This window comes from Rhea pennata, chromosome 3, assembly GCF_028389875.1.
Source record: "Rhea pennata isolate bPtePen1 chromosome 3, bPtePen1.pri, whole genome shotgun sequence".
Lineage (NCBI taxonomy): Eukaryota > Metazoa > Chordata > Aves > Rheiformes > Rheidae > Rhea > Rhea pennata.
Window position 1 is genome coordinate 40,269,743 of NC_084665.1, and position 27,328 is coordinate 40,297,070.

Genomic DNA, 27,328 nt, shown 5'->3' on the forward strand with positions numbered 1-27,328 from the left:
ATGGGTAAAGAACCAACTTGCTGACTTCCAGGAAAATTTCCCAGTGGTCTATAATGAGCAGAGCAATGTTGCATCAATGTAAGGACACAGTTAATATAAGATCAGCAGCCTTCTGAAGGAACATTGGAAATTGGATGTTTGTCTAGTCTGCTAGACTTAGCTGGTCTGCTTGTCTAGAAACTGGGACTGTTCATCTGACCTCTTTGTATACCACATAGTAGTTGAAAGTCTCAGACCCTCATAGTACTATGTCAGTACAGTGACACTTAAGGAAGCTAAGGAAGCATTGCATTCTAGGTGCATTTCCAAAATGTGAAATACTGGGGATGGCAAATTCTAGACATTGCAGAAAGATTATTATGAGAATTTCTTTTATAAACACTATCACATACAGCAACTTTTAAATTAAAATATTCCTGACTTATGCAGAAAAATGTGTCTTGGTTGTTAATGTGCTTAAGAAACTTTTTGACTTAATAGGATCTCACATTTGAACTGAAGGTAAAAAATCTAGCTTCATCGGACTCCAGAGGATATGACCTACAAAAGGAAATAATAGTAAAAGTGACGCACGTAACTACTAATCAGGTAAGAAGGCAGAACCTGAGCCAGCTCATGTGTTAGGAGGAGGTTGTAATAGAAAATAAGAAATGGCAGGTGACACGCTCATCCTCAAGGCGCACACGTGGAACCCTTGCAATTGCTGTCTTGGTGGCGTGTCCTAACAAAACCACGCTCCTTTTTTGCCCTTCCACTCTCTTTGATGCATTCTTTATGTGCCACCATACATGAAGTACCTGCCAACACCTAATCCTGAATCTGTTCACTTCTTAAAGAAAAAAAAAAAAAAATCTATGTACCGCCTGCAGCCATTCTCCAGGAAAAAAGGTTTGTGCCTCGAGGGATGCTATTTCTGCACCTGAAAGAACTGGGTCTGCCTCGCCTTTTCAGCATACTGTTAGACACTCTGAGGTATTTTCTCTCTCTGTTCCATATTTTGCAACAGAGATGCCCCTGGTGAACTAATGCAGGAGAGTTTGATATAAAATTCTCCTTAAAAGATGTCTAAGTGCAGGGAGAGATGGTCAGAGGACCTCGCACTAAGGTTCCTTTCTTGCTGAGATTTTATTGATGGTTCCCTGGACTCGTTATAGCATGAGATCAGTTTGATCAGTGCTAAAATGTTCCATCATTGAAACCTCCTTCAAATGCAGCTGATCACAGGCTGCTTAGCAGCAAAGCTTCACCTTTTAAATAATGAAGGAGAGAACTTGCCTTCTTCCTTTCAAAAAGAAAAACTTTTTCAAATGCTTGTCTGTTACCATTTTATTTCATATCTTTGGTGGAGCCACTGTTGGATAAAGAAAAATAGTTTTACATTTTCCCTTCAGGTATTTAAGAGTTTAGGTTTAGACACACTATAAATTGTAACTGTAAATTATCAGCTTACAGGAACATTTTGTAATGTATCCTCATTTTGGTCTAGCGTGTTTGCCACAAATGCTGTCAATTAGTCTTTGAAATCATTGCAGCTGCAACATGCAATGTCTTTTTTTTTGTTAAAAGATTTGCAGTTCCTCTTTGTGTTGTTCAAGTGTTGGCATGGATGATGCCTTGGTAATAGATAAGCTTCTGTTGTGTGCTGTTCAAAAATAGAGACACCGGAAACATAAGAGGGAGCCTTAAGAAGTAAACCAGATAATTTATTTAGATTTTTCAGTGGTATTTTCTTTGCTACTGGTTGTAAGAATTAATTATATTGAAGCTATAAACAAGAAAATATCTGGGAAAGAGGGTTTTTTAATGTAGAAGAAATATATTAGCAAGTAATACTGGACTGGGAGAAAATAAACATGAAAGGTAGCTAATTGTGTTTTAATAAATCCTTAAAATCTCCACTCTGCCAGATGAATGATCTTTCATTGGAGCACAGACTTAAATCCTACACTACTTTATTGTATATGAATGCTCCAGGCAATGGTCTGTAAAATAAATCTTCTTTTTCCTTTTCTTCATGCTTCATTTTTTTGTATAAACTTTGAGGTAGCTTGGTCAGAAGAACAATTTATCATATCTTTTAAATATGAAATTTTAAGAACTGCAAATTACTTCAGTCAGTATAAAAGGCTGAAGGAATGAGTTTTGTTTACTCTAGAAAGAGACGACCAAGTCCTCCTGCACATTAAAGACTGTTGCAAAGATGATGATCAGAGATTCTTCGTAGTCCCACAAGAAAGACTAGAAGCAATAGTCTTCATTCAGCAAAAGGAGGTTAGATATTAGGAATGGCTATTAAAATGAAAATGCATTTTTTCAGCAGGTGACATAACACAAACTAGACCAGTTCATTTCATCGCTTCTCTGCTTCCGTAGGTGTGGGTATGGTCAAAGGCCAAGTTCGTTAATAGGAAGCTCCTAATGGAGGAGCTTTACCAGCGTTTTCGGGAAGGTGGCGACACGCACGTGAATCAGGACAGTGATCCGTTCTGGGACCCGGTGGAGGTTGTTCATGTGGGGTCTGCTCACGTCTGGCTTCAGTCACTGGCGTACTGCGTGCAGCTGGAGGAGCAGACCGAGCTGCTGAATTCGGAGGGGCTGGAGGAGGCTGTCGTGCTAGTAAACCTGTCTCCGTGCTCCAGAGACGGGAGGTGAGTTCATCGCTTCCGTACTGGAGAGTTACTGGTTACCCTTTTTCAAAGGAATTCAGGAAGTTCACTTGTTGAAACACTTGATTAGCAGCAAAGGCTGGAAATGCTGAGCAAAATGTGAAAAGGGGAGAGATTTGGAGACTTTACTGGTGTAACAGGGAGCAGAAAACAGCTCCAGCATCACTAGATGAGACCTACGAGCATTCAATCCTGATTTCTGCCTGTGCTGAAGCGCTATGCAGAGCCCCAGGAATTGTGTATTTTTCAAGCTGTCAGCCCGGCTGAACAAACAGCTCTGGCAAACCACTTTTGTCCTTCCCTGCCCCCGATGGAGCTGGCACCTTGGACAAGAGCTAAGGGCCAAGCTGGGTAGTGTCCTCCTAAGCTTTCTGGAATGGTGTTGGTATACAAGTAGCTTCTGCTCCCATTGCTTGGTCTCTTTCTTCGTAACTACCCATCTTTGTAAGGTTGGGATATTACAGTAAGTTTGTTTTAGTTGCAGTCAACACAGAAGCTCGCTAGTTTGAGGGAGAAAATGATCATATAATCAAATAGTCCTTCTCTATTTTGAAGGATTTCTATCTCCCTGCACTCCATTCTTCTTTATCTTTTTGGCCTTTTCTGTGGACATCTTTCTGTCATTCTCCCTGCATCTTGTTTTTCTCTCTCCAGCACTTCTGCTCTCACTCCAGTAACATCTGATAATGAAGGTTACCAGACTTCTGTCCTAATTTTGCTACCTTGGAGTTCTGCAGAAAAAAAAAAAAAAAAAAAAAAAAAAAAAAGTAGCAAACCAGCTTTATAAAACTCATATTTTGTTTCCTAGTAATTATTAATTATCAAAATGCGCACGTCATGTAAAAGCAGCTCTGCTCTCCGGCCCCAGTATCCTCCTCATTTGCGTTGTCACTGAGGACCTGGGTCAAGTACGTTGCACTGTTCTTTCTGCCTTTGTAGAATCCTTGGGGAAGACGATATGGTCATTGATCCCTTGGAGCTGCTAGGAAGAAGGGTGGATTTCCAGATTCGCATCGTAGAGTGCCTTGGAGTCAAATGGCTGCAAGATGCTGCGGGAAGAGGCATTCAGATAGGGTACGGTGCTGCAGCAGTTCCTCGTCTCCCCAGAATACTCCGCTTTGTGTTTCTGGCGAAATCCAGAGCAGTTTTAGCGCTTCCCCTGTGGAAGTCCTGAGACTGCATAAACCATTATCTGTTTTGCTTGTGTCTTTAAGCTATATCAACAATTTAACTTTGAATCTTTGATACTATAGGAGATGTGCAGCGTCCTCCCACAAATATTACTGCAATTTTTAAAGCTCTGTGTTGAGCAAGGATTTTCATGAATTCATTTGCTCTCCACAAAGGCATGGGGGAGGAGGGAAGTCTGAGAAATGTCCCATGCATTAGTGAATAGGCAGAAAGCTCTAAGTCTCAGAATAAAAGATAGAGTTATGAATAATTTAAAGCTATTTGTGCAAGTGCATTTTTGACCGCATGCCAAACTGCTGCTCTCAATGAAATAATAAATACTAAGAATTAATGAAGCATACTAGTATTTTTATGTATCATGTGTGAGACTGCATAAGGCATTTTACTGAGCAGAGAAGAGCAGCTGACCTTGAAATGACACAGTAACTGATTTTGCTCACCTTTTGTGTCTGTTCAAATAGCACTTTCAGAAAGTGGATTGTTTTTTATTTAATTTTTTATACTTTTGTTTTATCTCTTTAGGTACAGAGTTTATGATCTTTCACGGTCCTTATATACAAAGCCTATCTGGAAAAATATGAATCCAAAGATAGAAGAAACAGTCCACTTTTCAGCTCTAAATGCATCCTACGAGTTTTTGAATTATTTACAGAAAAATGCTTTAATTGTTGATCTGTGGGGACTTCAAGGTATTTCTTTCCGTGATTTTCATTTTATATTTCATAGTCCTCTTCAGTAATAGGTTGTAGATAGAATCAAAAACTGTATTGCTGCATCCTTATAGATACAAAACTGTTTGCATGTTGAACTATGAGTAGCTTAGTTGTTCAAACTCTTTAATACAATATTAGTTTGATACGTGAAAAATTAATTAGTAGCTGCCTGGTAAAATTTTTAAATGAAGATGTTATCCTAAACCTCACCGAGCTGTATATCACTTGATACTAAAAGCAGGCTCTGTGGAAAAGGTTTTGCTTTATAGTCAGACAGTATATTGAATGTGGTGGTCTGTACTTCAAAAACATTGCAGCAGGAAGGCCTAATGCATCCCCATAAGCGACAGCAACACTGCTCCACTCATTTATTGGTGGAGAAGCTGAGGAACAGAGGGGCTGGATAATCTGGCCTGAGGATGCAAGTCAAGTGGCCAGCAAGTGCAAGAAACCTGTGTGCGGACTGTGCTGTGGTTTAGCCGCAACCTGTGAAATGTGAGGGCTGCTTGGGTCACCTTGGGTGCTCGAGGCCCCGTGGCGCAGGAGCTGCTACTGGTGCTGTGCACGGAGCTGATGCATGTGTCCACGAGGCCTGCGCGGCACCTGCAGGGAGCCGTGACAGTGCAACTGGTGGAGAGCCACAGCACCTCCCTGGAAAGATAGTGTGGAAATCATCTAGTCCAACTCCTCTGCTCAAGCAGGGTCACCTAGAGCAGGTTAGACAGAATCACGTTCAGGCAGGTTTTGGATATCTCCAGAGAAGGAGACTCCACAACTTCTCTGGGCAACCTGTGCCAGGGCTCTGTCAGTCACTCTCACAGGAAAGAAGTTTTTCCTCATATTCAGGTGGAACTTCCTCAGTTTGTTTGTGCCTGTTGCCTCTTGTCCTGTCACTGGGCACCACCGAAAAGAGTCCAGCCCCATCCCCTTGACACCATCCCTTAAGGTATTTCCAGACATTGATGAGATCCCTTCTGAGTCTTCTCTTCCCCAGGCTGAAGAGGCCCAGCTCTCGCAGCCGTTCCTCATAGGGCAGATGCTCCAGCCCTCTGATCATCCTCGTAGCCCTATGCTGGACTCTCTTCAGTAGCTCCATGTCTCTCTTGTACTGGGGAGCCCAGAACACCTCCCTTGTCTCTGGTACTGTTCACAATTTGAAAAAAAAAAAAAAAAAAAAAAAAAAAAAAGCTAACTACTGTTTCTGATTGCCAGCTTTATGTGGTAGTTCAGTGGGAAAGAATCACCACCTGTCTGGCCAGTCAGGGTGGTCCAGAATGTGCCAGGACTGTAAATCATGCATTTGCTGTCACCTGGAGCTTCACATTTACATTTGCCAGTCCTATGGCAGTCTTTCAGTGGCAAACAGGACGAAAGGACAAAATGTAGGAGAGCACAAAAACCTGTGATATACCTATATATCTACATATACTACAGATATCTAGTTGGAAAAATGAAATTGAGTAGAATAGAAGCTCCTTTTCAGGATAAACCTTAGACATAGGGAGTTATAAGAATGGTGTTGTCAGACCTAAGATGGCCATATAATATTCTCCAAGATAATTTGTTAATTTCTGTTACAGTTAATTGCTGTGAATATTATTTTAAGAAAATAATATAGAACACATTTGCAATGAGATTCCTTATACAAATACTACATTTGGTTGGAGTTTTAAGGAAAAGGCTAATTCTGTCATGAATGAGGAGTTTTGAAAAGATATGGTGTTTATTTCCACTTCAAAATATTGAATACAGTGTACATTAAGGGCACCAATAGCAAAGAGAATGTGATAGCAGGTTCCTAACCACGCTGTGTCTTTGCTCTGCTGCAGAAGGTTGCACAGAGATGGACTACTCCTTAGATGGTCTTCTGCTCACACCTGAGGGCACCGTTATGGTTGACAATCCTAAAGCTTTGACTGCAAACGATGCTAGTCTGGTACGTGCACTTACATTACTGAAACGACGTTCTGAAAAAAACACCTGACGTTTTAATGGGAGTATGCTGTGACCAAAGGGTGCAGAAAGAGGTCTAATTAAGCACAGACCTTTGTACAAGCCCGAGCGCCCCCTGTGTACTGCTCTGAACCGCTGTCATGGATGACAGGGCCTGTCGGGTGCCAAAAGCGCTATCACCCAGCCTCAGGAGGCAAGTGGTGGAACGGCAGAACTGCTTTGTACGCATTAGCTGGAGCATCACAGTCAGGTACTTGGGTTATAGGCAGTTCTTGACCTTGCCGGCTTATTTATTTACATGAGAAATTAAAACAATTATTAAATAGTAACTTTAACAGTTCTCTCTGCGTGTGTATGCAACCACCGGTGCGCATGCACGCACACACACACACACACACACACACGCACACGCGTGTGCACACACACGCACACACACACAGAGCGAGACAGAAGAGAGCACATTAAGCTAAAGGTTTGTCCATAGCAATTGGAGAATTTTTTTTTTTTTTGCCACTTTCGCTAACGAAGTATTGTGGCAACAGGCCAGCAAACATTGGTAGCTCGGGCAATAATAAATCCATGTTTATGTGTTTAAAGGACTAATGAAACTGTAAGGAAGGAAAAGATGGCCTCCTGAAGCCTCAGACAAGTTTGTTTTCAAAATTCCAGCTATGTAGAAGAATGTTATAGCTCCACTGTCCCATTGGAAATATCCATTTGCAGTTGTTTTTTTTTTTTTTGATGGATAGAAAGCAGTAAGGATTTGGAGACAATACTCTACACTGGATTTTTTTGAAATAGGATACAGCCAACTACATGTCCGAACTGTACCAGAAGCTGCTGCACATGGAAGAAGAGATGGAGCTGCTGAGAGAGATCAATAAAGCTTTAAGAGAAGAAAATTTACTTCTTAAGAACAAGCTACAGTGGGATACAAGGCACCATGCAAGTGAGTACCTGTCACAAACAATGTCTCAGTATTTCATGCTTTTGCTGCAGTTCTCTCTCATTTACCAGCACTGCCTCAGGACGCAGGCTGTAAAGAGAGTTAGCTTATAGCCCATTGACTTTTTTTCCCCTTCTGACAAAGGGACTAAGGCTGTCACTTTCTGTAACAGTAAATTCAGGATTAATTTTTTGCTTGTCAGTTTAAACTTTAAAAATAATAATCGTCTCTTGCATTTTAGAGACAAAATCAGAGTCACCTACCAATGCAGTTAAGATGAAACAGTCTCTGTCATTGAGAGAATCTGAAACAATCTGCAGTCCTCGGACCAGCTGCGATGCAGAATTTGCTAAGGCCCTTAAGATCTTCTATCAAAATATGAACGTAGTAAGACAGCAATTTCTTCAGTTGAAGCACTTCAGGCCACCGGTACATAAGCTTACCACAATGTTTTAAACACAGGAGGCCCCTTGCCGATTCCAAGGAATTTTGTGCTAGTCTTAGCAATCTGATAATGAAGGTATCATTGGTCTCATCTCCTGCTACAATTTTAGTCCTGGAGTGAGACTTCCTGTCTCCAAGCATTTGTGCAGCACCCAAGGTGCTGTCAAGGCCTACAGACTATATACTCTGATCTGCTGATTATAACATTTAAAAAAATGAGCATGCTCAGCTCAAAAAGGCAAGCTTCTCTATAGAAGTGTTTGCCTGTGTGAAAGGAACACTTTAATGAGGCCTCTTGTAAGGAAGGGTATTTAGCTGGGTAGCTACTTAGCGCTTCTACAAAGTTGACTTGCCTCCACCCTCTTCAAAGGATTGCTTTCCAGAATGGGTCTTTTTTTGTGTGTGTTTGTTTTTTAATCTATATAAGCCCTTATTTCAGGCTCTGATAAATTTTCTGTAAGTAGAAAATGAAGCGCGAGCAGCATGATGCAAAACAACTTTTAGCCTGTGACTGACTGACTCCATATTCAGTAAGTCTTCTTGCCTGCTTGAAAAGAGAGAGCTGGTACTTTTCTGAAGCTTGCAAGTGGGGACTTCTGGGCATTTCTAGGTTTTCCTGGTATCTTTTTCAAAACTATTCCAGTTATTGCTTTAATAGCCCAAACCCTCAATTTCTTGCCAGCAACACTGAAACAGTCAGTTTTCTTTCCCTGCATAACCAAATACGAAGTCCTCTCAGCTAGTTTTGCTTCCTATTAGCTTTCACTATCAGTTTACTTGGTTTCCACTATTGTAAGTAAGTAAGTTTTTCTGTAGGTAACAAGGAACAAAATAAAACATATCCTATAGAAAAATTGGATAGAAAAGATGTAAACATCAATTTGCTTTGGCCTCTGATCAGCATGTTAGGACACATAGCTAAAGGGACATTCTAAACCTCAGCAGTTATTTAAGAAAAAATCCTGTAGCTGAGTACAATGAATCTGTGAACATAAAAAAGGGCTTAGACATTTTGTTTCTTCAGGAAGTAGTTACAAAGCTCTTCCAGGCCTTCAGACTGTCATGGACAGAGAAGCATGAGCTGAATATTAGTCCAAAAAAATCTTTCAGGCCTGGTTGCATTAAGAAATTAGAACCACATATTATTATTTTCCCTGTTTATAAGTAAGTTAACACTTGATTGCTGTTAGTAATTTTGCTTACTCCGGCCTAATCAGAGCCTGCAGTGTTTATAATAGTAATTGTGGTGATGCAGAGTGAAACTTGTTTTGTTCTCAGAAGAGAAAACATTAAAAGTGGCATCTGTTTTGCATAACAGAAATTAATTCTAGGCTTTACGAAAATACTGTTCCAGTGTTTTTCTCCATAACTACATGTAATGCTTTGAGGTAGGCTTTAGAATTATTATAAAACAAGTGTCTTGCTCCTGACCCTGAAACATTTTCTGCAACTAAATTGTTACAATGTATATGAACAAAGATATGCTTTCAGACCATCCATTTCTAAAACCCACTGCGTAATTTTCTGGGTAACTAGTAGAAGGATGATTGATTACTTTAAGGACAACAGATGCTGTCAGTCACAAGAGCTGTGCTGATCATACATCAAAAATGTCACCACGTGGCACTAAAACTCAAAGTAAGTTATGCAGCTAACACACACAGTAGCCACCATGTGGCTCTTAGGCAGGACACAAGCTGTATAAGGCTTAATTCCTACAGGCATTCTTGCAGAACAAGCAGTGCAATTTGTTTGGGCAGGACAAAAAGCAGTGCTTCCATTTCCAAGCACATCATTCCAACTGCAATGAGTCTGGTTGGCAAGAGAACATGCTACTATGATCCTAATTTTAGTTTATGAGGTTGTGGCTTGTTCTGTCACTTGCCTTAACTTTTACTCAATTACCACCTTTGTTAACCTGCAACACATCAGGTAGTCTTTACTGTATAAACAAAAAATGTCACGCACATTGATCCCAACTCATTCTTTTTATTATGTTTTAGCAGGAAGATAATCTGCAGATACTACGTCTTTTTACAGAGAGACGGTCACAGCTGATAAACAATTTTGGGAAACAACTGGAGTCTACGATCTGCAAGCTTAAAAGTGATGTTGCTGTTATAGTTAAGAAGAAGCAGGAATACATAGCATGTAGCAGATCTTGAGGAGCCACTTCTAAGAATACAGCTGAGTACAAGCAAGTTCTAAGTTTGTCATTAAATTCTGTAATGAGCACAGGATATACATCATAGCCAAAGCAAATGTTTTACCCACTCCCGCAGCATGTTTGTTTACCATTCACCAGTCCTTTAAAAATCACGACTTGAATTCATTTTTGATCTTACATCTGATTTGATCTATAGCATTTCTGAAATGCCTCCTCTGTAACAGTGCTCTGATTTTAGCAAGTTGCAAGTTACCAGAACTGTTCTGATAACATGTACATACGTACGTGTGTGTGTATTTATATGTACATAGGAAAAAAAATGGTTTTTTGCTAGGCCAGTTATTGTTCGACCACATTACAAAGGCTAGGTATAGACTTACAAGAGGTAATTTAATATTTACAGACAAATGCAGAGCTTGTTTCAGCACAGTTCAGAATACCAAACAGGTTAATTTCTTGCAGTTACTACCTTGACAAGTATTCTGTTGGAATAGTTGTACTGCAACTGTGTTTTCTTGATGCTCCTTTGCACACTGAATGTATTCTACTAGAATGATTTGTTCTCTTGACAGGATGAAACTGCACTGGGTCTTTAACTAGCTGTATATTACAACGAGGTCATACTGACAAGCCCTTCCTTCTGTTTTCTCTCTCTCAAGCTCACTCAAGGAAAGCTAGTAAGGCTGAAAGTCAAAAACTGTAAGACAGCAGTATCGTCAGTTGATCTTTAAAATAACCCAGGGAAAAAAAAACACTCAAACGCTTAAAAATTAGAACTCTACTTTTGTTTCACTGTGGATGCTAAAGCTTTAAAATTAAGATCGCTACAGTAACAGTGCCTATCCCAAACAAGCATGAGGAGTAACTGCTAAGGCACTTGTTATCCAGGGCCTGCCTGCTTTAAATAGTTGGGGGTGATGGAAGAAGGCTGTGGTTAATTGTCAAGTCAATTTTATAGTAGTGGCATTAGTAATTTTAAATTTATGCTGCGTTCTGCAACTTATGGTGAAAGAGATTGATCAGGTGTCAGTTCTAGAATTTTGGTTAATCACTGACTTAGTATGTTCATGAATTAAAACTCAGTACCCTTTATGGTTTGACTCACTATAGCAACTACTATTACTATTCTTAACTCAATTTGTCTTCTGTTTCTGCTGTAAACAACAGCACATTTAAACTCATTATTTTATAATTAGGCATTAACATCCAAATGAGCTTTTTTGGAATTAGACCAAGATGTTAGTTTATGCAGTCAAACTTTGACTTCAGACTTCAGGTTTGGTAATAACCAAGAACTCCACACCACGTTTGTTGAGGCGATCAATCAGTTTTGTTTTAGAGAAGGCAGCTCCTGGAGAATATACACCACCTCTGTTAATGAAAATCAAATGAGAAAAACATTAGTGGCACAATGACTGAGCAATACTTTAAAAAAGGAAAAGATCTTTTTTCCTGCCTAGAAGTCACTTTGTCCCACAGGAGAGGGCTTATGAGAAACTTGGCTTGGTTATAGTCATAGGTTCATTTTTGCATCCAGCAAACTTGACAGAAACCTTGCCCTTGTCTGAGAAGGCAAATACTAACGCAACAGGTGCTTCAAAAGTGGAACTATGTCTTCATCCTTTCAAACTGAAAGGTTGACGAAGGAGTGAACAGTTTTAAAACAAGTTGTGGTGAAATATCACCTCTTGCATAGCAAAAATTGTGTTTAACAGCACTTCCATTCAGGCGAGGTAACACAGAAATCCACACGGTTAAAATCTATACTTTTAAAGAGAAAAGTGTGCATGGTAACTTTAAGTTAGAGCATGCTGTTCTGTACAAGAAAACACTTACTGTGCAGGCAGACAAGCTGCATCTTCCAGCAGAGCCACAGCTGCTTGAACCATTGCAATTGGTGTAGCAATATAGCCAGGCTCTGACAAAAAGAAAGGAGATTTGTACAGTGTGTTGAAATGTAGAATTCATAATCCTAATCTCTCTCTTACACATTGCATGCTGAAGAATCATCTTCTCTTTGGTAATCACACAGCCATCCTCATCTGAGGAAAATGTTTCTGCATGGCAATCATCTCCATTAGCTGTGCAAGTCCTTAAGAGCCAATCTGGACAAATGCCTATTTCAAATACAGGCCTATAACCATGCAATTACCATGAATGATCACCACACAGTGTCAGAAGCCTCTCTATTACGAGAAGAACTTTGTCCAACCTGTACTTGAGTTCAGCCTTTTTGATGCAAGACTGCTGCATTCAGTTACACTTCCAGATATTTAAAGTAGCTATGCTTCATTAACTCCTTTCTGAGCATCCATCCTTGCATCCAAACTTGCGGTGACCTCTCCTCTCAAAAGGATGATCTGAACACAAGTGTGATACAGCTAGAAATGAGATTGTATCAAATTGATCTAGGTTTGCTTACAGGGGACTGGTAATAAACAGGTAATAAACCCAGGTTGTAGCAATGGAAGACTACCCTTAAGACACTCTCCCTTTACTGCTCCATTTTGAGAAAATGAAAGTTTATGTGGGAGAAGCAGAAGGGAAGAGAATGACAAGAACACACACTAGTTAGCTACTCTGAAACAAGTCAGAGTCCATGCTTGTATCCAAGGTAATACTCTAAAGGCTGCTGACTTTTGTCTATGTTACAAATGCTCTACCAGGGGGAAGGGAATGCAACATAAAGCTGTATCACAAAAGGGAATGTAGAACTGCAAAAGCAGTTTGCTGTTACTAACATACTTACCTGGCCCTTTCACTTGGGTACAGATCTTTACATCTGGTTTGCCTTTCTGGGGATCTTGCCCCTCACTGTATCCCTCACCAAAAAAGGTCATTGTAAAGGAGGTTTCATCCATCTGCAGTAGACAAGAAAGGAAGTGCAGTCACCAAAACTGTAGCTTACACCTATCAAACAGCCAGAAGTAATAAATGCCAAGTACACACCTAAAAGTGAAAGTAACTATTCTGAGTTATTGCTAGAAAGGTACAAATGGATTTAAATAATTTGGATATAATAATCACTTTCACTTTGATGGGATTACTATTGTTCTATCTAAAGTCCATTTATTTTCTCAGTGCTTCAGTCTGGAGTTTTTGCTACTCAGTCTCTTTTTGTGATCACCTTTGACATTTTGAGTACTGTGAGCCATCCAAGTAAATAGAACAGGCCCAGCTATATGATCCATTTTTGTTATGAGTTTCACATACTTTAATGTCTGATGTCAGAGGGCATGACTATTTAAATATACAAAGCTCTGTAAAGAGGCATACACAATGTGTATTTAGAAATGATTAACCTTTCTCTTTTTTTGAGACTAAGTAGTGGAACCCAGATTACTAATCCACCATTAGCGTAATTTAAACAAATTTCTTCATTAACTGTGATATAAGGCAGACAGTTACCTGTTTCTGGGTTGGTCCTTTTCTTGTAAAGCGTCCAGCAGAGAAAAACTCTGGGTACTACGTTATAGGAGAGAAAAAGACCAATAGTAAATTAAAGGAAAAAATCTCAAACCACTTAAGTCTTTTGTGTTTTACAACACTTACTTTTATCAGAAGTTTTCTTCCAAAGCTAAATTTCACAAGAAGAAGAAATAAAATGCCAGCAAACATCAGCTTCATAACAGAGCCCAAACCACCTACATTTGCATAAGCAGCATACTGTACCTATAGCAAAAACATATTTTCAGTTACAGATTAAGAATTTTTACATTGATTCATATTTCTAAAAATAAATCCATCCCAAAATCAGAATGCAAATTTTTCATGCAATATATAGCTATTTGAAAAGGACCTTAAAAAATGTATCTTACTTCCAAACAACTCTTTGAATAATGTTTCATCTTTAAAATTCATTGTGAGAATATAACTATAGAACAGAGATAGAATATGGTAAACAAGAGTGGAAAACTTTCAGAAAGACGTCTTTTGGTACCTGATTTCAGACTTGTTTTAACCTATACTTCCTTTCTTCCTCTTTATGCTTTAGTTTAAGAGAAACTGAGTCCTTATTTTAGAATTCTGGAGTAAGGATGACAAGCCTTTCTTATTAATAGTCCCAAGCACATTTTTAGAGCACTGTTTTATCATCTATATTTTATTAGTGCCAGTGATTCTGCACTGCTGTTCTAGATGTCCTTGGTGCCTGTTTCCTCTCAGGAAACTATGGCAAACAAAAACCAAACATCCCATTTTCCACCAGCAGTGATGTTCTCTTCATGTTGCCAGTACTCTGCATACCAGAGACCCAAGCATTAAAGAGTCCAGATAAAAATGAGAAGCATATAACCTCTTTGCCACAATGTTTACTACACTATACTTAAACAGTATGTCAGGAACACACACTGCAATTATGATGCCCTTAAAAGCTCCACAGACATCATAAAAAAGTCTCTGCACAAGTACAGAATTAAATATGTTTTATTCTGTAAGGCTTTTTTTAAAAAGTATACACAATGTAGAAAACATGTATGAATATTTTTACTGTATATTCATTCATTTACAATAGTGCAAAAAGTAACTCACTTTTACTTCAGTCATGCAGTTACTTGTCGCACAGAACAACCATCTAGATGTTCAACATAATTATTTTAATTCTCTCATGTGAACTACTGCATATGCAAGAACTACAGAAGTTATTTGCAGTTTTCCAGGATTCAGTGGTATAAAAAAATCATTGATGTATACCTCACAGGTTCTTCTGAGAACACCAAATACAGATATCAGCACTGTTTTGGACATTGGGACAGGAAAAGAAAGGCTTCAGGTTCTGTTTCCTATTGTGACTATTGCCTGCAGAAGTGACACAGCATTTAATTTACAAATGGCTAAACTGCTATCCAAGCTCTCCATGGTAAAAATGAACATAAAGCTAAAGAAAGCTGAACATAAGTGATCACTGCAGGCACCTAAAAACTCAGCATATTAAGTCTACTCAATCTTGAATGTATCTTCCAGTGCTTCCACAAAACACTTGACTGTAATTGTACTAGAATTGTACCAGAATTGTAAAAATTGTGGTAATCTAATCTGTACAGAATTCTGATTCTATACAGAAGGCAGATAAAGCACTGAAATAACACCCTCAGAGTATACCTCATGAATCATACACAAATTACATTTTGATTTTTGTTCAGGAGCAAGCATACACCCACACAGCACGAAAAAGGTGCCTTATTCGACAAAGTTCATTGTTATGATTGACTACATGCCACACATCTACTAAAGCAAGCTAGTCCAGAGATGATAAACAACATGACAGACTTCAAAAGCTACCCTAGGTGCAAAATTATTTATGGTCAGTATGAGAATGCTGTATTATAAGGTAAGGTAAATTTACTAATATACCTCAGTGCTTAAAACAACTCTACTGTCCTTGTTTGGGCAAATGTTATGGCAAAACAACACTCAGCCTTTAGATTTTGTGATCCTATGCTACACTGCCATTCCCTAAAATTGTGAAGCCTACCTGTCACACATTTCTGTGCCCAAGGCTTCCATCCCCTACAAGTACCTACCCAGAAGTCAAACTGCATGAGAACCCTACAAGAAGAGGAGATTCTTAGCAACCAACATGCTAACAGCAAAAAGCAAACTCTTCAGGCAGCACATCAGGTACAATCAAACAAACTAGAGCACCCAAAAGAACTTGGAACACATCAGGTCAAGCAACTTCCAAAGGTGATCAACAAAACAACCCTCCTCCTTAACACCAACAAAAGCACATTGCATTTTGTTATTATTTATCTAACTACAGAAACCCTGTTATACAAATCCTGCATGAGGAACTGTTACCACATAAAGGAAGGATGTACTGAAAATGATAATGAAGATACAGTATACTAGTAACAGTAACTTACAGGCGTTTCCTGCAACTGTGTGTGCAAATAACGCTGAGACCGTTTCACAACAGAAACATCAGATCCCATGAATGGAACAGAATACTCTTTGAATTCCTGACTGTAAAACACAAGTCCTCTGCAAATAGGAAAAAAAAATAAAATAAAAAAAAATCAAACAATATTCAAATGTTCATGCAAACAGAAAAGGACATTCATACTGACAATACCAATGCCAGCTTTCTCTCAAGCATTTTTAAGACGTTATCTATTTTCACTGAGCTTAAGCAAAGCAATACAGTGATTCCAATTTATTCTTGACTCAACTCCAAGTCCACATGCTGTATTCAGGATTAATTTGATATTCAAAAGAACATTTTCCTCACGTTTGTTTTTCTCCATTCTAATAATTCTGAAATCAAACTCAAAAATTTGCCATATCTCTAAGAGGCTTTTAGAACAAATAGCTTTGAGAGACAATAAATACTAATGCACGTTATTTTTCAGTAAAATATAAACAAGTAAGTAAACCCAAACATATCTTCAATTCTATTAGGTAACTGTATACGTGTGTATGTTTTACTAAAGTCTTAAATGCATCTTTTTAGCATTTAGTAATATGCACCATTATATATATATAATGATATATATATACATATATATATTTTTACATATATATATGTGTGTATGTATATATATATATAATAAAATAAATCCTAGAACTGTTAGAAGACCAGATATTTAACATCTTAGGATGCTTATACCTTCTTTTAAGTTTTGCACCGACTACTGGAACAGGGGTATATCCTATCTGTTTTCGAAGCTTCTTCAGATTGTCTTGATCTGAAAGGCCATAAACAGCTGACTTCCAGGTCCCATCATGTATACATGATCCCTGGTGATATATTATGAAATAATAAGTAATTCAGTGTCTAAAAGTTTGAGATACTGTTTTAATAATGACCTGACACAAGGAATTATTTCTGCTATAATAATTTCTTATATTATGATTGTACATGCCTACCAACCATATCAAAAAAGCCCAAAACAAGCAAAGAAAAACCCAGCCGAACACTGGAATTACTGACAACACTTTATATATCTGTTAAGAGTTTACTTGTTTATGGATCCTTCCCACATCTTTCTGCAGTAAGTTGTCTGCAAAAACTAAGTAATTCTTGAAATAGCTTAACACAGCTAATTTCATGCAGACAACCTATGCAAATGAGGTTTACAAACAGGTGTTTGCTTGGGATACTTTTATTACCTTCTAAAAAAAAAAAGGGGGGGTTCTTAGACTTAAAGAGCTGCCAGTTTGTTCCTTGATCTGAATTAATGTAATGACAGTTCTTCAAAGGGGCTATGTGTTATCACAAATACTTCTGAGTTTCTAAAAGAGCATAAAGCAGCTAACCTCAGGTCCAGATTTTACTGCCAAGAAACTTTCAACAGCCGTTAAGGTACCTTTAACAGAGGAGAAAATATAGGAGGTAATTGCTTGGGATATACAGTTGTTCTAGTTCACACAACTGGAATACACTGACAGATTCATCTGGCAGAGCACTGACATCACTAGAAGAGGGAGAATCAAATCTTTATCTTCAAGTAAAATAAACTAAGATTAAGTTCCATAGCTATTCTATTCATCAAATTTCATAAGCAAAGTACTTCAGTAAGGGTCATTCATATTATCTTTACTCATCAAATATTGTAATCTTTTATCTAGTTAATAAGATAACATACAAAAAAAAAGACTATCAAGAGGTTTTGGCTGTGAGAGGTAGGCTGTGAAAACGTAGGTGAACTTACGGAGTTTGGTAACATAGCTTATGTTTTGCAAAGGATGGTCAGCTGATGCACAGCCAAACAAAACTCCAAATTCTGCCCAGTTTTGCTTTGCTCAGTTTCTTTTGAGATTAAAGAACTGTTCCTGTACTAGCAAATTTAAATATAATAACAAACTGGATAGAAAAGTGATAAATACTAGAAAGTCAAGTAAGAAAGAGGTAAGAAACACCTTTACTCAAAATAAGTATCAGATGTCAAATTATAAATCCCACAATCATATAATCATTCACCTGCCTCTCCTTCTCCCTCAAATCAGATTTTCCTATAGATTAAGTTTTAATAAACAGAAAAGTAGGTTTGCTTTACACTGGAGTATATCAATTAACAGAAATTTTAATAGTACATATATGCAAACCATACATTTGGATACTCTAACTGGTCCTTCCAATGGAAACTCAAAAACAGATGCATTTGGTGGGATCTAGAATCTAAGTATGCTTCTGCTGAACAAACTGTCTGCCTTTGGAGTTAGGATCAAGTACAATTTGCATAGAATCCAATCGTATCACATCTATTCTTAAATGTATTTATTCTCTTTCAGTTGCTGTCCAGCTGTTCTTATGGAAAAAGTCATTGTACAGCACTATCCATCTACTTATGCTTCTATATCACCTTCTTAGTACATGCAGTACAAGAAGATGACTTACAAAACCTGATTATCTGCTAATTTGCATTCCCCTTCCCTAGCCTTCCCCTGTCCCAACTCTCTCTTTCTTACAAAATTCTCACTGCACAGGAGGCAGCATGCTGAGGCTTGCCTAGGGGTGCCAGCACGCTGACTGAACTGTGCTCTTCAGACAAGTGCAGGTTCTGTTCTTTCAGTGAGTAACATTATTTTGAATCCCTCCTCTACCTAATCACCAGTTTCCTCAAATCTAATACCAATGTGATTTGCTTTTAAGTTTTCATTTATCAGATCTGCCAGAAACTGGTTAGCTGGTAAATGGAGGCTGAAAGAGAGACAGAAAAAGTTCCCCCACAGGCTTTACTGCTTTAGAAAGCCAGATGAAAAACAATCTATGCTTCGTTTTCAGCATAAGGTCACACTTAAATAAGTTACCTTTCAACTTGTCTCTGGTGTACAGTACTCCCATATCTGCTGGTATAGAGTCAAAGCCACAGCTTCCAATGACATATACTCCCTTTTCTGCAGCTTTTTCGTTGTATTTCAGGTACATTCCTTCCAGAAACTAAAACACAATCACAGCAAATATTTTAAGCAGAATCATATATCTGGCAATACCCAACATTAATACCCATCAGCACTTTATCGCAGTACTCCACGTATTTCCAACAAGCCTCTTTAAGGCAGAAACATATTACTCCTATTTTACGGTATGAAACTATCACAACAGTGTAAAAAGTATGTAATCTATACAAAATTCCTACACGCAATCACAACCAAGACTGATAGTACAATTCCTAGGGTTTTGATTTCCAGAGGATTTCTGCGCAGCTCTCATCTAGAAGTAATAAAACTATACACATAGTACATATTAATACATTTTAACATTAATGCATCTTAAAGCTGCAAATCAAGAGACAGAATTTGTCATGTTCAAAAACAAAAACATGAGACATACTAAACAAATGCTCCTTTACTACATCCCTAATAAGGTAGTATTTTTCTGATGTCACATACCTGAGGTTCTCCACTGATGTCAATGCAGCTTGCACCATTTTCAACACAAGCTTTTACTACAGGTTCTCCAAAAAATCTATACTACAGGAAGGAAAACACCACACATAACAAAACCAAAACAAAACTGCAACACAATCCACCTGATTTGTTTTATTTAACATATCTACAATAAGAGTAAAGATGGGAGAGCTGCAGCTTTCTAAATGGGACAAATATAACTGATTTTCTGTTTTTTTCAGGGGGTAGGGACAAAAGAGGGGAGGGGAGGAACAGTGTAAGCAACTTCACCACTGGTAACTGAGTTAAGCGCACAAAGTACTCAGCCACATTTTCCCCAGGAGGTAAGATCACCAAGAACCACTTGATATACCTTATCTTGATTTACGGCTCTTGCATTATTATTATCTGCATATTCTCTGCTTACCTACGCTCATTTCAGAGATGTTGACATGACCTGGCTGCAGCTCTTGTACTTTGGTTCACTCTTGAGCGAGCTGCAAATTCTGTCACTGAAAATTTTAAAGGGGCCACAAACATAGACCAAGAAGTCTACAGGGGAGCAGGGGCTCTATTTTCATCCCTAATAGCACTTCAAATAAAATATTTTGGCCAAAACCAATCTTTTTGAACGGTTTCTTACGCTGCTTGTGAAAGGTGAAGGCACGCCCGCTGCGCTGCTGTGAAAGTTTTCTGACCGTGAATCATCATACTAGCGCATGTGGCACGAAAGTCTTGTGATCACACTGCACGTAGGTGGTTGGGTTTAACGAGAAAACAAACGAACCAAAACCCCAAACCACCGAAGCCCTGGATCCTATACTGACGGCTCGTTAAATTCCAGAGACCAGTGACGAGGTTTTCCGGTTAGCGTCGCAGATCTCGCAGCCCCAAGCAGGCGTCGGGGAGCGGCGGCCTGGCCGCCCGGAGCCGCTGCCGCCGGCACTCACCGGGCCCACGCAGTTGAGCACCAGCCGGGTCTGCCTCGCCATGGCGGCCAGCGAGCCCTCGTCGCCCACGTCGCACAGCAGCACGCCCACCTCCGCGCCGAGCGCCGCCATCCCTGCGCACCGGACACCGCCGTCATCTTCACACACACACACACGCCCCCGGCGCCTCCGCCGCCCCCCGCAGCTCCGCGCCGCCGAGCGCCTCGCCCCGCCCCGGCCTGGCCTGGCCACCGCCGCGGCCCCTACCCAGCCTCTCGGCCGCCCGCTCCAGCACCGCCTGCAGCTTGTCGCGGCTCCGCCCGGCCACGGCCCAGCGCAGGGGGCCGCTCAGCTCGCCCCCGGCCGCCGCCCGCGCCACCTCCTCCACCACGAACTGGCCGGTGAAGCCCGAGGCCCCGAAGACCACCAGGTCGTAGGGCCGCTCGGCCCCGCCGCCGCCGCCGCCCGCCATGGCCACGCGCAGCACGCGAACCGCCGCCGCCGCACTGCGCCGCGGCGCCAGGCAGCGGCCGGCACCACGGCGCGGCCCCGCCCCCCGAGGGCGGCGCGCGGCGCGGGACCCGCCCCGCCCCGCGCGGGCGGCCGTTGCGGCCGTTGGCGCGAGGGGGCGCCGGGCTACCCCGAGCCCTGCGGCGCCCTGGGAGGCGTCCGTGGCGGCGCGGCACGGCTCGGCCCCGCGCCGCCGCCAGGGCCCCCGGCCGCCGCTGGCGCACACTCGCAGCCATAGCGCCGGCGCGGCCCCTCCGCCCCCGCTCGCCTCGGGGGAGGAATAACCTTTCCTCTCATTTCACCATCTAGAAAAGGGAGAGGCGCTATCTCCCACGGGCTTAGGGGATTTGTAACATACCTGGAAGAGATAAACGTCCACCAGAAGTTAAACCAGGGGGGCTGGCGGCTGACAGCTTAAGCAGCGGTGTTTGTAGGGAGAGGTCGCTGTTACGGGTCTCACAAAAGATGCAACTCCACGTGAAGAGCGGGGCTCCGCTATGAGTTACTAACATACACATTTCAGCAGGTAGAGCACAGACAGTGTGGATGAACTAAGGACTGTTTTCAGTCCAAAAGAAAACTTGGCTAAAGTAAAACACAAATGTCTTCTCTCCAAACAAGTGTTTTAGTTTTGCTCAACAACAAAAGCAGGAGAAAAAATCCCCAAATTGATGTTCCCCTTGGAACTTGGGGGAGGGGGGAGAACAAGGGCCCACCAAAATGAATTGCCAGTGAATTCGCAACTGCTCGACTCAGTGAATCGTGACCGTATCTTCTGTGCTTTAGTGGCCAGATTGCTCACCTGAATCCCTCAGGGTCTCTGGGGAGGGAACCTGATGAGCCCCCTCATCCAGCCCCTTCTGGGGAGGATCTACCATATCTAAAACAGCCCTGACAGCTGCTTATCCAGTCTGTTTTAAAACTTCTCGTGATGCAGTTTTTCACACCATCACCTGGCAATCTACTCTAGCACTTCAATATCCTTGCTGCAGGAGATAGTAACCTAGATCTCCACAGCCTGTAGTTTCAACACCAAGCGCTCTCTCCTGTTCCTGGTGGATATAAGTAAAAGCTTATATACACCCTGAAGAGTGTATTAAAAAGGTGATACAAAGCTGGCAAATTTCATTTGTCTCTTCTGTCTTCCACAAATTAAAAACCATAGGTTCTTTTGATCTTTCCTCACAGGTCACTTCAGAGATACATCCTCCAGTTGTTCTCCTCTGAACTCCCTCCAGTTAGTTTACATTTTTGTTGATTTTAGTTTACATTTTTGTTGATTATCTATTGCCCATTACTAGGCCCCATATTCACAGTACCAGTGCTAAAGAGACTGAAAATGCTGTATGATATGCTTCAGGATTTATCCCTGGCTTTATATATGCCAAAACATTTGCCTTTCTTGCAAGTGTCACACTATTGATGGACATTTCATGCATGTCTTTGTGATCTGTTCCACCTCAAAGGCTTTTTCAAATTAGTGTTGCCCTGCTAGCCTTCTCCCATTTTGGACTTGTGCTAAAGAGTAATGTGAAGCTTCCCCAAATGTCCTTCCTGAATACATTTTAAACATACCATTCACTGAGGCAGCAAGATTTGCCTATGTGACCCTCATTGCCAAGTATCAGCTCACCACTCCTTGAGTAGTGCTGATCTAGCTGTTTATAGGGCTCCACCATCAACTGTATCAATGAACCAGCTCAGTCTAAGGACAAAACACAGACTAGGGGAGGGAAGAACAAAGAAGGGTTTTGGTTTTGTGGTTTAATCCAGATCATTGTGTTGATCTGATTCAAAGAGCAACACTACAAAACCAGCTCCTTGTGTTTGAGATCACTGAAGATCTCAGTAGTCAAGCTGGTCTCCTACTACCATCCTGTCCTTGCTACATACTGGGATCGTTTCCACCTGTGCTCATAATACTGTCCAACTCCTCCTAGCTGCTTTCCTCTTAGGCTTCACTTTCCCTTTTGCTACTAATTCTCAAAGTCTGTTTTCTTTGAGGCCATTGTCTTTGATCTTCCACTCTCTCCTCTTTTTTGTAAAACGTTCTAGCACTTTAAAAAAGTTGCAATAATAAGCAAAAGATATTTTTTCTCCAATTTGAAGTAAACAGAAATTGTATCTCATTTCCTCAGACTTAAGGTTAATTTTTAAAATTGTTCTTTACAATTTAGAGTTAGAGGAGACCGTAAGGACGATGCAAATTGCACAGGGATTCTGATGTAGCTTGCAGGGTAGACCAGGATCTTCACTCCTTTGAACTCCTGGCAAACTCCAGAAGTTTGCCTCTCTTATTTTCTTTTCCTATTCCATATCACCCCTTTTCCACACCTAGTCCCCCTTTACTCCCAGTGACAAGGCAGTTTATAAACCTAGGACTGTGGCTCAATCTTTTATAAGGAATCAGGACTACGCAAGCTTCCTCGGGCCATACTTGTTTGCCTGCATTGCGCTGTGAGGGAATGGCTTAGCAAGCACTAGCCTGTATGTGCCGCCGCGAATCCTCTCTCCTCACAGTGACGGCAAAACTTTACAGCAACCCAGGCAGACTTACCTTGTTTAGCAAGACACAACATAAACTCTCGAGACTCCATCTACTGTTTCACTGTCAGTTATATTTCTGTAAAAAACACCTGCTGGAGCATAATAAGCCATGTGAATTTCAGCTTCCACAAACAAGAAATGAGACTTTTAGAGCTGCAGAGTGATACCTGAAAAAAGAGAGACATATCGAAAAAACTACAGGGGCACCAAAACTGAAGAAAATTTTTGTTCTTTTCTTTCTTTCTTTTTCTTTTTCTTTTTCTTTTTTTTTTTTTTTTTTTTTTTTTTTTTGTTGATTACTTAAAAGATCATTATGGTAGCTCTGACAGTCTTGAGACCTGTGGTTGGAAAATGGAAGTCTTTCTGTTTGTAGACATCTCCAGTTTCACTCCAGCTCACTGGGTTAAAAAAAGAACAAAAGTAAAGTCTCTAAGCCAGTTTACATTCCTGACTGTGAAATTTAAAATTAGATAGGTAGGTTTCAAAATAGCAAACATCAAGGGAATGCCAAAGTTCTGATTTTAAATGGGAGGCTTCCAGCAGTCTTCACTAAAGGCAAAGGTTAACCTGTCTCCCTAATTAGTTTTGCCAACGCAAGATTGCAACAAATTATTCTGTGGGAAAGCAGTAGGATGATTTACAGTTTCTCCTTGTCCAATAGGAAGACAAGAAATGCCAGGATCTGCTGCCAACTTCAGATCTGCAAGGGAGGTTCCCACCTTAATCAGCTTTGGACACGTACAAGAAAATACACCACTGTTTCTTTTAAAATCTTGTTTTTCAGGTTTGAAGATGCTGGCTTTCTAAAGCATGTATCCACAAAATACTGCATTTCAAGTAATAAGCTTTTTAAATAAGAGATTAATCTAGATTGAGGGGCTGAACTAATGTAATTGCTATAACCTGTATTGTTCGTAAGAGACTTCAGTGTAAGCAATAGCATTGTACGATGAGATAAAAATTTCAGCACTGCTGAAACTGCTCTGTGCAAAATAACTTGATTGCTAGAATTTCTTGCCAATGTCTTTGGGAGGCAGAAGAAGCACACACGTGCACATACACATGCACACGAGCTTTCTCCTTTCTAATTCTTTAAGTAAAATGGAGCTTGTAGCCCTCTGCTAGCTTCTCCTGTTCCACCTGCAGCCTCTGGCAGGACCTGAGGAATCCACACAGGTATTTATAAGAGTATCTGCATGTCCCTTGATTTGCTACAGCTGGTGTTCTCTTGGAGTCCTTCCTTTTTATATATTTCTGGGACACTGATCTTTGAGATAAAGTTTCTTACATCCATTTATAACTTTAGGGGACTTTTCTTTTACTGGAGTGGAAAATGAAGATGTCATTCCCAAAGTACTTTTTATTTAAAATAATAATAAGGTGGCAGAAAGAATGCATTACAATGTTAATTACACAATGCTGTTTAAAGAGGATTTTTTTTACCCTATCATGATAATTGTCTTGTACCTCAGAGCATGAAATAAGATCACTGGCTTGCATCATTGCAAAAGTTACTACAGAACACATAAAAATAGATCATGAGTAGGCAGAAGTGCTGGGAAATTGAGCTGATTAATAATGCATGGATAATTTACTGCAGAACATGAACAATTCTGGTGGTGAGTATATAAGTAATGAAAATGCCAGATATCTAGGTATCAACTACAGTCACCCAGCACTGTAAGACTGTGAGAATAAATGTTCCAGGAACAAAGCCCTCTCATGGGATATCTTATGCTTAATTTATGCAAAATATTATTTTATTATCAAGATGGAACAGGCCTCGAAACACCATGCCATATAGAACTTGAAAATTCGCAATAAACTGTTCAGACTGGTACAATAAAGAGGATCCTGAAACTAAAACTGTCTCTCAGAATTCTGTTCAACAGCGAGTTGTTTGCCACATGTGACAGTTCAGTAATATTTTATCTTCAGGAAAACAAATTTTATGGAATAAAAAATAATAACCAAGAGCACAAAGTAGAATGGATGCAAGAACTGAAATTTAGTAATATGGATATTATATGTAGTAATATGGACGATATGGACAGCAATATGAAAGTCAAGCGATGCAAAATATTTGACATCTTTTCACATTGAGATAATACCTAACCCTTTGAAAAAAATTCTACAGACCATCTTATCTGAAAACATATATATGTAGGAATTGTCTTGTAGTATGTTATCATATCTGGTTTCATTTTCAAGCAAATAAAATCAGGTTTAGGAATAATAAATAAAGTTATTCTCCTCCTATTTTGTTTGTTTCTAAATTTGGAGATTGTAAAACAGGACATGGTAACCCATGACAGTTACAATCCCTCCCACACACAAATTTTATGAGCTGTGTAGATGTTCCCATTCATACACAACTCTAAACAATGTGTTGAAGAAATTAAGGCACCACTGGCCTATAGAAATACAGCAGAGATCACTGCTTTTGATTGCTGGTGTGGTTCAGACTCATCATTCAATCCATGTGGCAATTGCCACTTCTGAGACTGAATTTGTAACACTTACAGGTATGGAAAGACTGAAGATCCTACAGTTTTTCAGCTACTCTCCTACTTTCTTTGACAGAGACCAACCAAGAAAGTGCAGGGGAATAGCACATTTCTCTGATGGCATTAAGTAGTAACCAACCTTCCATTAGAAAGCTCTAATAAAGGTCATCCTGCCGTAAATTAAGAGATTAAAAAACAGAGTGCCCTTACTAGGTACTGCAGAGCTCTGCCCTAACTGACATCTCACTGGTTGTTTTGATGGTAATAATTACAGAAATATGAAATTGGAAAAGTCCACCCTAAGATAAGTGCATACAATTTCTCCCATAGGTACAAAGAAGTAATTTAAAGTTAACTAAGAAATTACAAAGTGAAATTAAGGGTCCAGAAAATGCAAACTAATCTATACTTGAGAAGTGATCTGAGTTTCAGACATTCGGTGGTAAGTTAAAACCTGAAATGCAGTAATGCTAAAAGAAGCGGAGGGATGAATGTTTTGCTCAGGCAATGGCTAATATGAGAGATTTTGGCAATGCAGAAAGTACAGATCAGATAGAAAAAAAAACAAAAATCTCTCAGCATTTGAAAGTCTCATTTAAAACATCACAGTTCAGTTCAGAAACTTCACTATAATGAATATGCTGATAAACTGCAGCAGGTTCCAAGAAACAATGAGAATTATCCAGGAGTGGGATAGAGATACTTACCAGGAAAAATCCAAAACATAAAGTGTGTATTACAAGTGCAAGCTAAAATTAGCTACAGAGGCTGGACAGCATGTTGCAAATATCTGAGCCTGTAAACCCCTAGGGCTGGAGAGTGGAGGATTTAGAATAACAAAAGAGCTGTGTCCTGGAGCACGCTTGGCTGAAGGAGTGACTAGCACACCTCATTGCTCACAGCACGGGAGGTTTTGGAAGGAGAAGGATGCCAGAGGTTTGTTAACCTAGCAATGGACAGGACATCTAACACAGCATGTGGGAAGTGGGTAGGACAAAACACCAGAACATGAACTTTGAGGAAACAATAACAACATGTGGCAGCAAGAATAAGGGGACTATTCCTTGTATCTTATTTAAGCAAGATAATTATAGAGGAAAAGGATCTATACGCTCTTATTAGCTAAAACTGCTTGCAAGCACAAACATACAGTCACTCATTGTTATTCTCTGTGGTTTACCAATTTTATTTGCCTACAGAGCTGCCTGGCGAGCCAAGGCCTGGCCCCACACCTAAGTACCTCTGTTCAGAGCATTTAAATGCTCTGGCACTGTTCACGCAGAGTAAAGTACTTTTCTTCTTTCAGACTGTATAAAGTCAGTTCACATGCACAGCAGGACTCCGAGATTGCCCAGTTTTATACATGGGCAAAACCAGGACTACTAATTTTTGCCACATTTGTAAATCACAGCTGAACTACGTCGG

General features: G+C 40.1%; 2 protein-coding genes across 3 annotated transcripts in view; one reads left to right on the forward strand and one right to left on the reverse strand.

Moving 5' to 3' along the window:
- LOC134138138 (kinesin-like protein KIF28P) overlaps positions 1 to 10,078 on the forward strand; it is a 34,051-nt gene extending 23,973 nt beyond the window's left edge. Inside the window, exons 17-24 of the mRNA XM_062571386.1 lie at positions 481 to 588; positions 2,374 to 2,648; positions 3,606 to 3,740; positions 4,380 to 4,546; positions 6,400 to 6,506; positions 7,325 to 7,472; positions 7,711 to 7,898; positions 9,917 to 10,078. Of these exons, the coding sequence (XP_062427370.1) occupies positions 481 to 588; positions 2,374 to 2,648; positions 3,606 to 3,740; positions 4,380 to 4,546; positions 6,400 to 6,506; positions 7,325 to 7,472; positions 7,711 to 7,898; positions 9,917 to 10,078 (1,290 nt within the window). The remainder of the gene's footprint in view (positions 1 to 480; positions 589 to 2,373; positions 2,649 to 3,605; positions 3,741 to 4,379; positions 4,547 to 6,399; positions 6,507 to 7,324; positions 7,473 to 7,710; positions 7,899 to 9,916) is intronic.
- On the reverse strand, positions 9,883 to 20,833 carry SCCPDH (saccharopine dehydrogenase (putative)). Of its 2 annotated transcripts, XM_062572108.1 has the most exons (12): positions 20,607 to 20,833; positions 20,361 to 20,473; positions 19,414 to 19,494; positions 18,832 to 18,961; positions 17,338 to 17,387; positions 16,688 to 16,818; positions 15,945 to 16,062; positions 13,633 to 13,752; positions 13,489 to 13,545; positions 12,830 to 12,941; positions 11,917 to 11,998; positions 9,883 to 11,451 (listed from the first exon to the last, which is right to left on the reverse strand). In XM_062572108.1, exons 1-12 carry the CDS (start codon positions 20,809 to 20,811, stop codon positions 11,346 to 11,348), a joined length of 1,305 nt encoding a protein of 434 aa, XP_062428092.1. In that variant the 5' UTR covers positions 20,812 to 20,833; the 3' UTR covers positions 9,883 to 11,345. The 2 variants fall into 2 exon arrangements, with proteins under 2 accessions (XP_062428092.1, XP_062428093.1); XM_062572109.1 differs by lacking the exons at positions 20,361 to 20,473; positions 20,607 to 20,833 and adding an exon at positions 20,054 to 20,354 and having other exon boundaries at positions 19,414 to 19,489.
- Between the last annotated feature and the right edge of the window lie 6,495 nt (positions 20,834 to 27,328).